At 41.8% G+C, this 12577-nt stretch overlaps 2 protein-coding genes across 2 annotated transcripts; one reads left to right on the forward strand and one right to left on the reverse strand.

The window, feature by feature from the left end:
* Positions 1–192: 192 nt before the first annotated feature.
* ngrn (neugrin, neurite outgrowth associated) lies at positions 193–4087 on the reverse strand. Its single transcript, XM_083769135.1, has 3 exons — positions 3680–4087; positions 2834–2944; positions 193–850 (listed from the first exon to the last, which is right to left on the reverse strand). The coding sequence occupies exons 1-3, from the start codon at positions 3910–3912 to the stop codon at positions 256–258; spliced, it is 939 nt and encodes a 312-aa protein (XP_083625261.1). The 5' UTR covers positions 3913–4087; the 3' UTR covers positions 193–255.
* A 773-nt stretch (positions 4088–4860) lies between these two features.
* Positions 4861–12088, forward strand: nfyal (nuclear transcription factor Y, alpha, like). The gene is made up of 9 exons (XM_083768833.1): positions 4861–4945; positions 5714–5822; positions 7170–7316; positions 7821–7973; positions 8733–8835; positions 8997–9145; positions 10326–10499; positions 10747–10857; positions 11119–12088. The coding sequence occupies exons 2-9, from the start codon at positions 5742–5744 to the stop codon at positions 11182–11184; spliced, it is 984 nt and encodes a 327-aa protein (XP_083624959.1). The 5' UTR covers positions 4861–4945; positions 5714–5741; the 3' UTR covers positions 11185–12088.
* Positions 12089–12577: the final 489 nt, after the last annotated feature.

Genomic DNA, 12577 nt, shown 5'->3' on the forward strand with positions numbered 1-12577 from the left:
TTAAAACATTGAAATACAGCAAAAACCAAAATACAGTGGACCTAATTCATGTCCATTACACTGCCTTGTTTCACAATATTGAAGCCCAATAAGTAAACCACCTGATGGTGAATGAGTTTAAATATTTATTTGAGAAAGTTACTATATAAAACATGTAACTGCATTAATGCGTGCAACTTTCTTTCATTTGTACACACATTACCAAAAATAACAGTGAAAAAGCCAACTGTAATTGTACAGTATATGCAGACATTCTCAAATTCTATACAGAAAATTGCCGTTGTCAAAGAACTCATTTCCAACTCGCACCACAGGAGAATGCTTTGCTGTTAGCATAAGTTCTTCAATTTCTTCCTCTAAAAACACCTCCCCATCCCAGCCCTCCTCTTCATCATCATCAATGTCTTTCACATTTGAGCTTGACGTCACTGGGGCAGGTTGGCTGGGAACGGTTAGTGACGCTGAGATGTGAGTGGGCAGCGTGGCAAGGGAGTCAGGAGGACCACCTGGGCTGGCAGCTAGAGCTCTTGAGCCTTGTCTGGATGTCAGAGTTACCAAGCCGCCTTGTCTGGATGTCAGAGTTACCAACGCGCTTGCAGAACTCTCTGCAGGCAGCAGAGCTGCCGTGCTGTGACTAGGCAGCTGTGGTCTGTCCTGTCCTTGTCCTCTCCCTGGAGGCAGGGCCTGCTGACTGAGTCTTGCCATCACTTTTGAATCCTGCTTGGCTTTTCTTTCAGGTACAGGGTTAAACTTGCTTTTGAGAACCCTCAGGATGACATCAGGGGTGACAGAAAAGCCCTCAGCCAGACGCTCCACTGTCCACTCCTCTGGTTGCTCTTGCTTGAGATATCTGAGGGATGAAGAGCATTAACCCATTCAGGAACCCCTTTTGGTGTTTTAAGCATTATGTTATACTTTACATATTGGAAAATAGCAGATCTACAAGCTCATGGTGCGGTACTACGAGCTTGTAGATCTGCTAATTTTGAAAAATTGAAAATGTGGCGCAAATCTTTGAATATATATTCTTTCACAGCAAACGTTTTTAACTCATATCTTTGCTTCTGGGGGGTCCCTGGAACAACATATTTTCAGATGGGGGTCAGCAGGCAATAGAGTATGCACAGGCATGATTTTTCCATCAGGACACGCCCCCCTCATCTAGACAAAAACATTGAGCAGCATGGAGTGTTAGAGTTTGGAAGCGCTCGTTGGAAATCACTCAACCGTTCTTCTAAATGTCACATAATGCAGGAGGCAGCAAAATGTTGTGTTATTGAAAACAAGCACTTCCAAACTCTGACACTTAGAAAAATAATCAAATGCAGGGCATTTCTTGACAGAAAGTAGCTCATAACGTTTCTATGGTGGATTTTTATGAAACAAAAACTTTGCAGATAGAAATAGGATAATTCAAGCTTTTCGTACAGCTGCAATGTTGGCGAGTTTAACATTGTTTAATGCAATCAGACAGGACTTTTCTGTTTGGATAAATGGGCTGTCAAGGCCAGAAAGTAGTTTTTTGCCACTCAGTGGGCGTTCCCGCATAACTTCCAGGTACGATGATGTCACGCGCATAACCTCTATTACATATAGTTTTGGGGTCCTTGACATGAAATAGTTTGAGAACCACTGAATGGTTTTCAGAAAACTGTCATGATTTAGAACACATTTTGTAGAATCTGGTGTCAGGTCTAAATGGGTTAATACAAACAAATACATGTTGAGTTCTTAAGCGAGACACTGGGTGGAATAGAAGCTTGGTTTACTGTCACAGTGGTTCTTTTAGTTAGGTAAAGTTAGTTTAAGTTGTGGCAAATCTGCAAAAAAAATGCTTACCACTAGCTTTCTTCACAGATGTGTTCATAAATGTGTCTAAATGAAGGAAAAAGTGGAATGTCCGCACACGATATAATTCTGCTCCCCGTCTTTTTTATTTCAACCTATAAATACAACGTTTCGCCCCTCCGGGCTTTCTCAAGTTACATAATGGTGTCTACTATCACAGAAAAATTTGTTCCAAACCAACTCCCTTGGGAAACTTTGTGACAGCTGCTGAAAGTTGCTGAAAGTTGGGGTACCATTATCAACCAATATAAGGCAAAAAAATCCAAATTTCATTATACTTTAAGTAGCATGTGACATGTCAAACTAGGGGGTTTTCAAGATTCTGAATCCATTGCAAGCATTAGTTTTGCACAAAAAACATGACATAGGCGTCATCACAAAATTGTGATCAGCACATTTGGGCTGAGGTCAGCACATTTGGCTATGGCCGAATTTAGCCCAAGGAGTATTTTCGTGCCATTTTCGTGCAAAACTCATGCTTGGGCGGCTGTGGCTCAGGAGGTAGAGCAGGTCGTCCAATGATCCGTGGGTCGGCGGTTCGAATCCCAGCTCCTCCTGTCCACATGTCGAAGTGTCCTTGGGCAAGACACTGAACCTTACATTGCCTCCAATGAGTCGGTCGGTGTGAGCTTGCCACCATTGGTGTGTGAATGTGTGAAGTGAGGACGCTGGCGTCGACTGTTCGCCGCTTCACCTCCCAATGTATGAATGAATGAACCATTGTAAAGCACTTTGAGCACTTGTAAAAGCGCTATAAAAATGCAATTCATTACTTAAAGTATAATGAAATTTGGAATTCTGTCACAACAAAGTTTCCCAAGGGAGTTGGGTTGGAGCAATTTTTTTCTGTGATAGTAGACTAGCCTAGGCACCATTTCATTTCGGTATATGATCCGAGTAGGAGCGGATGATATGGTTACGTCATGTTGTAGTTTTTTTTTTGCAGATTTGCCACAACTTAAGCTAACTTTACCTAACTATTTACCTTATTTGTTCCATAGAAACCCAGCTCAGCTTCCTCTCTGGGGCTCCAGAGGGAGTCATTTGTCTCATAATGTTATGGTACTTCACAGTCTTCTGCCGCTTCCTCTCCTCACTGAAACAATTGAAAGAATAGACCATGTCACATCATGAGCAAGATACTGAACAAGAATTATAGTAATTTAATCAAATATATAATGTACATAAATAATCATCAAATGTGTTCCGATCAGAGAGCCAAGTCTCCTGCAGGAGGCGTGTCTGAAGTCTGTCCTGAACCTTTTTGTTTCGTTTTTTTAACTTGATTGCATAGGGCCTAAATCAGGGGTGCCCAAAAGGTAGATCGGGATCTACCAGAAGATCACAAAGGCTGTGCAGTCTGCAGGTAGACCTGTAGATGATGATGTGCAAAAATGATGAGTGGTTATTAAATAATAATAATATATAATTAAAATTAATGAGGACCCCAATGGAAACAAGCCTTTCTTAGATTCATCCTTTTAGCAGACTTGTTTGTACTGTACTGTACTGACACTGTACTTCCCTGTGCTTGCTTGTCCATGTATAATGATGTATTGTAAACTGTTAATAAAGTATCCAATCAAAAATCAATCAATAGCCCAGGCCGTGGCGTAACGGTCTGGGCACCGGACTGGTAATCCAGTCGCAGTGTGCCGCGGGTTCGACTCCCGAGCCCGACACGGCCTTTACTGCATGTCATCCCCCATCTCTCTCCCGTTTCCTGTCAGCCTACTGTCTGTCCCTTCAAAAATCAATAAAAAGCCGTAAGCCGCAAAAAAAAAATCTTAAAAAAAAAAAAAAAAAAATCAATCAATACATCATCACTCACTCAATTATTTCCTGCAGCTTATCTTCTACATCTTCCATATCAGCGTCTTCTTCAAACATTTCTTGTTGCCGTCTTGGTCTTCTGTCCGAAGCCCTGCTGTGTGTATGGCTCTGGTGGTCCGCCCAGACTGTAGCACTAGCATCCCGGCTTTTAAAACGACAGCTCCATGTATTTAACGCTGATGGAACACCGAGCCTTGATACCAGAGACAGCATCCGGACAGTCAGGGCCATGTTGTCGAAGAAGGAAATGTTTACCCCTAATACCCGCAAAAAATCAGTCTTGTCCAACTACAATCCAAGTAAATAGCTAAACTATAAAATATACGTCACTCTTCGTCACAGAACAAAACACTCATAAGCATGTGCTAAAGTAAACCCGCGTTGGACGCTGACATAATGCTGTATCTGTATCATAGACTGTAAAAAGATCTGTATCTAATTCTGTATCATGACTGATGACATCATGATGTAAATGTAAAAAAGAGCTCCGCACGAAACTTCCTAGTCCTACTTGTGTCTGTTTGCTGTGCTGCTGACACCTACTGGGCTGGAGGCGCAAGACTAGAGGCTATTTTCACACTTGACCCGATAACATACAAAAAGCCCTCGTATAACGTTTTGCAACAATACATTTGTGGCGATAATCCGCTCTCAAAGAGCTGCAATTCGAAACTGGCCCCTGTAAAAATGTACACATGTTCCCCGTTTCTTGTTTTGTTTGTTTATGTATGTATGATTGATTAATTGATTGATTGATTGATTTAAAAAATGATTCACAATCACTAATATGAAACCAGAAAAACATTAAGACTTGTTGTTTACTTGTATATTTGTACGCGTTCTGATGAATTGAAAATGGAGGACCTCAGGAGCCTCCCTGACCTCCATTTTCAATTCACCAGAACACGAAAAAAGGAAATCATCATATATTGGGGGGAAATGGAGGACTCTCCCTGATGTAAACAAGTCTTTTGCTTTTTCTGCTTTTATCCTCGTCGTAACAGATATGGCTATAGGCTAGAGTTTGTTATGAGCTCACCGTGGAAAACGACTGCTTAGAAAGGGGGAAATTGCGACATCTCCTGGCCAGTCAATAGCCTTGCAGGCGATGCTTCATGTTGGTCTTCATGCATGCGCGTCGTGCGTGCGCCTCCTCCCTGTCGCTGTTGTTTCATTTGCGCCATTTTGTCCGCTCACTTTGGTGATTGGACTTTAGAAAGCTGTACTAGAGCCAATCAGAGGGGAACCGGACAGCGGAGAGACGGTAAGGCAGAGCCGATTGAAGGCATTGGTTGGTAGTTGTCAGCACGGATTGGTTTGTCACGGACCAACCAAATTACTAACCCTACAAAATGCAAAAATCGAACGGCAGTTTGTTGATTCCAACTGTCACGACCTCGGCTAAATAACACACACGTTGCTGTTTTGTTTTTCCACATAGGCTCTGTTGCGTGGAAACATGATCGGTGTGTGTGTGTGTGTATGTGAGACGGACGAGCGTTAGCTAGCTGGCTAAATGTGTCGAGTCTCAAACAAAGAAGGGGCGATTGATTGTCTTGCATTAAAGCGAGCTGTCAATCTTTCCACACTAACAACAACCTATATCTGATTTGGTGGGTGGATTAACGTCAACTCACCAGTTATGTGTTTCCGTTCCTGACCTAAATTAAACATCCAGCTTCAGCTACATTTGGCTAGTATGCTAATGTTAGCCTGGTGCCCCCCCCCCCCCCTAAGAAAACAACTTGACAGTTATTTATTTAAGGGACAACAACAACAAACATTATGTCCCATGTGGTGCATCCAAGCCCTCCATTGAAAACAAAGGCAGCAATAAGGCATGCATTGCTGATGTTCAGAGTTGCACTGACATTTAATACTACATTGACATTTTTGTCACGTTCGATTAATAGCTGCATTCAGCACACAAGCCAACCCTTTTCATTTTATTTTTTATTTTTTGTAATTAAATACAATGTCAAATGTAAAGGTTTTAACTGACTGTCTGTTTTCTGTCTTTGCTTTCAAATAGAGGATTGTGTGACATAAACTACCTAGATATGGAGCAGTACACCACTGCAACAACCACGACTGGGGAGCAGATCGTTGTGCAGACTTCCAATGGACAGATCCAGCAGCAGGTGAGCATAACAAGGTTGCAAAAGCTACTACAGCATGTGACGTGAGCGTTAAATTACAGTTGACACTGACGAATGCGTAAGCAGAGCACAACACTGGTATGGCTTATTACATACAGAGGATAATATCGCGCTAGTAGCTGGTCTATAAAAATCACACCCGTGTGAAGTGAGGGGCACTTTACCAACATCACATATGACATAGATATGACATCAATTTAACATCACAAAATAGCAGTTTATAAGAATCGCGGTCCCTTGTGGTTTTCCTCTGAAATGCAATGCAGATTTGCTCAGTGACAGACAAAACAAACATTAAACTCTGTTCATTGTTAATGGCATTTAATGTTTGTGTTGGAGACAAAACAAAACAAACATTAAACTCTGTCCATTGTCAATGGCATTTTCAATGTTTGTCTATACAAGACAAACATTAAACCTGTGTATAGGAGGGGCTAGTGCCCCTCAACAAATACACTTTGCTGGTGGTATAGTACTGAGATGTCTGTGTGTAGTAGTCCATAGCCAAGACACTGTAGCTGTGTCCTGCCTTGTCTGCAGACGCAAGGCACAGTGACGGCTGTGCAGCTGCAAACCGAGGCTCCGGTGGTGACGGCCTCTGGCCAGCAGGTGCAGACTCTCCAGGTAGTGGTGTGACCACTGTGTCACATACAGCATCTCACAGACAGTCCGAGTGTGCATGTCATGAAGTCACTGTGGTTCATCATGATCCATTTCAGAGCTGTTTGATGCAGCAGCCTCTATCCTAGCATGCCCTGTATCTGCCTGAGCTGCATGTTAAGTGACTCAATGTGTCATGTTGTCTCAGGTCTCTTGCCTCCTCACTCATGGCTGTTGATAGACGACTGTATGCCAGAGTTGTTCATATTTTTGTCCCTCTATATAATCTTTTGGTTCTTGAAACGTGAGTCGGTAAGAACTCACTCAGACGAGGACACAGCAATGTGTCTTGTTGTGTTCAACTTGGACAGTGAATGTTTTGGCAAGTAATTACTGCATAGTTACTGCACATAGGATTCACTTGTATGACATAGTCATTGTGGGCTGTCTGCTGTCATTTAGAACTCATCCCATGCCTCTTATTTACAAAATGACTGTGGGATCACTCCCCTTGGCATGTTGTTGTGTTTATTTCCTATTAAAAAAAAACAACGCTGGGAAGTCATCAAATGCTGCCCATTACCCAAGACGTGGGTTCGGGGTCGGTCTGGATTCTCAAATTGCATCTTTTGCTCGTTTAGATTTAGCCATACCTATGGTATTAACTATTAAGTTAACTAGCGCCTAATAGGTTACAAATACAATAACTGTTTCAATCCTTGCCTATAGGTCCAGGGGCAACCACTGATGGTCCAAGTGAGTGGAGGCCAGCTTATCACATCATCTGGACAACCGATCATGGTGCAAGCCATGTCAGGGGGGCAGGGCCAGACAATTATGCAAGTCCCTATGTCTGGAACCCAGGGACTTCAACAGGTGAGTCAAGTGACTCAGTCTTGTGACTCTTACATAATATGTATGTTAACTCCACAGCAACATTCTTTAGCTTAGCTAAACAAAGTAAAACCAGTGGACAAGATGCACTGTCATCATGCATAAGTGCCAGGCAGAAGGGGGTAAAAGGATGATTTAAGTGACCGTGGCATTGTTGGTAATGCCGAATGGGCTGTTCTGAGGGTTTACAGCGTATACATCAGATTTAGCATTGTTTTTCCAATCTTATATTGTTGCAAAGTATTAAAGTGGGTAGCCGGAGAGTTTCTATTCTGAATGACTGGCTGGGATTCTTGCACTTGCCTAAACCTCCCGGAGGAAAACTGACAAAATGCTAGAGGCCGCGTGAATGAATGAGTAAATCCTTTTGTTTTTGTAAAGTTCACACACTTATGCTTGAAACGCCACAGGGTGGTGGTACATTTTTCTGTCTGGCATGAGGCATCAATTATTGATTGTTGTTTTATGTATTTTATGCCTGCATAGATCCAGCTGGTGCAGCCAGGACAGATCCAATTGCAGGGCGGTCAGACCCTGCAGCTCCAGGGCCAACAGGGGCAGCCCCAGCAGATAATTATCCAGCAACCCCAGACAGCCATCACTGCGGGACAGAACCAGGTCACTCTACTCAATCAACAGGTCACTCAGCCTTCGTTTATATTTAGTCGCACGACAGTGACATATTGATATGCCTTCGATATGTGACATTCATCCTTTTCAAATGAAAAAAGTTTTTTTGTTGTCTTTCTTTTGACAGAATTTTCTGCGCGACGAGGTCGTGCAACTGGGGTGCATACTTAGTTTAGACTAGTCATTGGTTAGACATGAATTAAGGTTAGGTTTAGGTGTGCTGCCCCGTGGGAGGTTAGGTTTAGGGTGAGGGTTTGAGATAGGTTGTAGTTGTAGGACTAATGACTGGTCTAACCAAAAACTGTCTAAACTAAAAAACTGTCTAAACTAAGTACTGCACCCCGTGCAACTAAGTATAAATTAGTCATCGCTCTGACAACTCAGGTTTAAGATGGTTCAGGTGTTCCCTTTAGTTTCTCATAGTGTATTGGTACAATAATTATACTATCCAAGTAAAAGCTTTCAGAATTGTTAAAAAGACGGATAAACAAATAAGTGCTTTGTATAGGTGAGATAATAATGGGGAAAGGGGGCAAAGGGGCTTAACAAAGGGCTTAATGTAGCAGCTGTGACTGGTTTTAGGATTAGTTTAATTTAATTACACATGGAAACTATGACAAAATGGAGAAAAGAGGGGAAAATGCTGATGAGAAGGGGGGGGGGGGGGGGAGAATACGGCACCAATAACAAAATGCATGAATGAGACAGTAAATTAAGTAGTATTATTTGCATCCAAACTGAGTTCCTCCTCTACTGTTCATCGTACAGGGCCAGCAGATCAGTGTGCAGGGCCAGCAGTTGGCCCAGACAGCGGACGGACAGACCATCGTCTACCAGCCCGTCAATGCAGACGGCACTGTCCTCCAGCAGGGTAAAGTCACACAGCAGTGCAACCAAACCACTGTACACCAAACTCGGAACACTGCTCCATTAATATGCACCATTTCCCCATTGTGTCCTAATTTTTTTAACTGTCTATGTTAAGTGATGGGTGGTATATCGTGATATTGCTGATGAACCCCTCTACTACAGGAATGATCACCATCCCTGCATCCAGCTTGGCCGGTGCCCAGATTGTACAGGCTGGCAACAACACCAACACCACCAACAGTGGCCAAGGCACTGTGACCGTAACCCTGCCAGTCTCTGGCAACATGGTCAATACAGGCGGAATGGTCATGGTAAGACCCACTGCAGAGGTACCCAGCATTCTATCGACAGTACCTTCACACGGGTTGTGCTGTGTGGTGGAGGAAAATTAATTCATATTAATAGTTACATTTCCTTTCACTAATAATCGGTGTCACCTATTTTTCCAGCTTGCAAAGAAATCATATTTCTAATGAGCACCGTACCGGCCTGCAAATTTGAAGGCTAAATACAACATTTTGTAGTCACTGTGTGTCTGGATCATTTTGTTAGAACACATTGACTGGCCTTATTATCTTTGATAAGTTCTTAAATGTGCGCACCTGGAAGCAGAGCATTTCAAACATGTTTTTGTGTTACCTTAAAGCACAATTACACTTTGGTAGAGTTTGGAGCTTCAATAGTTGCTCCATCCATAGATAAAAAAAAACATACATTTCACGGTGAAATAGGTCTCACAAAGCATATGTATTAGACTCATTTCAGTGTTTTGTTGTCTATTTACAATGACAATATTGTTCTTTCTTACTTGTACAATAATGTGGAGCATCTGCCTTAAAATAGTCAAATCACATTTTTATTTCCTCAAAATTGCTTAACTGGGTTTTTGTAATTGTATACATTGGCAGAATTAGATTTGTTCACATTTGTTGGTGTGCTAAAATTCTGACTTCACTGAGCAATATGAGTCCATTTCTATTTTATTTTTGTATTATCAATTCATCTACAGAGCTACAATAGATCAACATTTGGAGTTACATCACGGTAAGATACAGTAACTACTACTGTAATTACATAACCCAACCCTCCTCCAACAAAGTTGAATTATGCCCTGATGAAGACCGGTATAGGTCGAAACATGTTGGTTTAATAAAGTTTTCCTCCTTTTTAACTATTAAGTGTGCCTGGATCTCTGCTTTTTTCTATAGATTATCTTTTTTCCCGATTGATCCCAGGAGCACCTTTTTACTATTTTTATATTTCGTATACCTGCACGTCTCCGTTGAGCACCTGGTTGCTTCCTTGCCTCTGAAAGTTGAATTATTATTATTCATAGTATTCCAAGTCATAGTGGTACAGTACTCTACTGTATGTGTTTGACACATACAGTAGAGTACCTGCACACATACTAGTATTATTTACACTACTTTTTCCCCGCCATAGATTCTAAGCAGATTCTTTACATATACTGTATATGTGTTTCACCATCAGATGGTGCCTGGAGGTGGCACTGTGCCAGCCATGCAGCGTATCCCCCTGCCAGGGGCTGAAATGCTGGAGGAAGAGCCTCTGTACGTCAATGCCAAGCAGTACCACCGCATCCTTAAACGAAGACAGGCCCGGGCCAAGCTGGAGGCAGAGGGCAAAATTCCCAAGGAGAGGAGGGTAGGGGCACTTTTTCTCGTGAATACTGGGAATGTTTCACTTCATTCCAGATCTCAAATTGAATAGGATTGTTGTTGGTTTAACTTAATTGTTGTATTGACTCATGATGAAGCCCCCAGTGTATTGTAGGGATTATCCAACCAACGTTGGCAGATGTTGGGAGACCGTGGTTCACTTGAGCACGCTCAATGTGTTCACAACAGTAAATTTGCTGTGGTCTCTCTTTGACCATTTCTTGGTCTGCCAGAAATATCTACATGAGTCCCGCCACCGCCATGCCATGCAGCGCAAGCGGGGAGACGGCGGACGTTTCTTTTCACCAAAGGAGAAGGAAGAAATGGCTTTGGCCCTGGCACAGGTAAACTTGGTTGATGATATACAGTACAATAGTACATACATGTTTGAATAGCATTTGATGGGGGAATTTAAGATGGATTTATCTACTGTATTCAAAAAGTAACTGTGATTCACTGTGCTCTCTCTGTAAGTATTTTTTTCAGAATTATTTCAAAGATACATAGTAAAACAGACCTGTACTTGGTGTGCCCCCCCCACCCCAGCATAGGGTGTGCTAGAGTTCAAGTGGTAAATATTAATAATACCAATATCTCTTGCTCAGCAACAGCAGGAAGCAGCCCAGGCAGCAGCCGACGAGACGGTGGCGCAGATGATCCGGGTGTCGTAGCACCACCATCATAAAATACCACCCTGCAGCTAATCCATCAGCCCACCATTAACTCACCTCCAACAACAAACCAGAAACACACTCGCTGGTTTCTACCGTAATTTGTTCCGCCATCATCAGTCTTCCAGAAAAGCTGCCCACCTTGCCGTAGAATTATTTGGACTTTCTCGCCCATGAAATGGGGAGGGGTGCCTCATTGCTCAGCACTTATAAAACGGCTTCTCCTGTCATATTATTTGGACAGCAGTGAAATATGAAGACACATGGAGCCAGCACTGGCAACATTTCATGCGACCGCTATATGAAGCCATTTTCTTTCAGACTCTGGTCAATGCTTAAACTGGATTTTTTCACCAGTGGATGTTCATTGCTTTAACTATTTTGGGCAATTGGTACAGGATAAAAGCTGTACTGACTAAACATAGTTGACACCTTTTACATGTGAATGTGTAAGTTGTGGTACACCTGCCTGTACCCTTTATATTTTATGTGATGTATTATATGTTGAGATTTCTTTGAATGTTTCAGTTCTCATGAAAACGAAAAATTATGTATAGGTACTGCCTTGGACTGAAATGTGAAAAAAATGACATTGTATGATTCTTTGTGCCCCAATGTGTAAAGTTGTACTTAATGATGTGCCCAATGCTCTATACAGGGGGCATATTTTCTATGATCTTTTTCATGATGTGTTTATAGAGAAAAATAGATGTTGCATCATGTTGTACTCATAGTTACTTATTCATCGCCTCTCGAGCCTAGGGATGTTTTTATTTAAATGATATGAAATAGATTATTATTTTTTACTTCTGATGCAGTCGCCCATTATTTCTTTTTCTTTATTTTTAAAGAAAGGTTTCAAAGTAAACTGTTAACATGCATTCATAAACTTTTATGAAAGTGACTTGAGTTGATGGTCGTTCGTTCCTTAACTTCTACCAAGCTGTGTATGAAACAGAATTGAATCGTCAAATTAAACACTACGTACATATATAAAACGTGACCATGGCATAATTTTAGCAGTAATAAGTTAACACATGCCAATAATAAATTTAAAAAAAGATAATTGGGCTGTTACTATATTATGAATCTGGTATACCCCCATTGTTTCTATTGACTGAAAGAAGTGTATTTAAAATGGTTTTGTTTAAAGGTATATTCAGTGATTTCACTTAATTCAAATATCACTTCTTTTTTTGTTTTGTTGTGATAATCCTCCCTACTATAGAGTGTGCTGGCCATATAAGGAGTTCCTCCCTGTCCCCAGTTAACCCCTGGGGGTCAACAAACCTTAGGTTTCGTTTTTGACTCTCTATCCTGATTGGACGAAAGGCTGGGTCCCACAGCCAAAAACGAAACCTAAGGTTTTTTGGGTGAAATCACTGAATATACC

The sequence above is a fragment of the Protomyctophum parallelum genome (genome assembly GCF_964188405.1).
Source record: "Protomyctophum parallelum genome assembly, chromosome: 7".
NCBI lineage: Eukaryota > Metazoa > Chordata > Actinopteri > Myctophiformes > Myctophidae > Protomyctophum > Protomyctophum parallelum.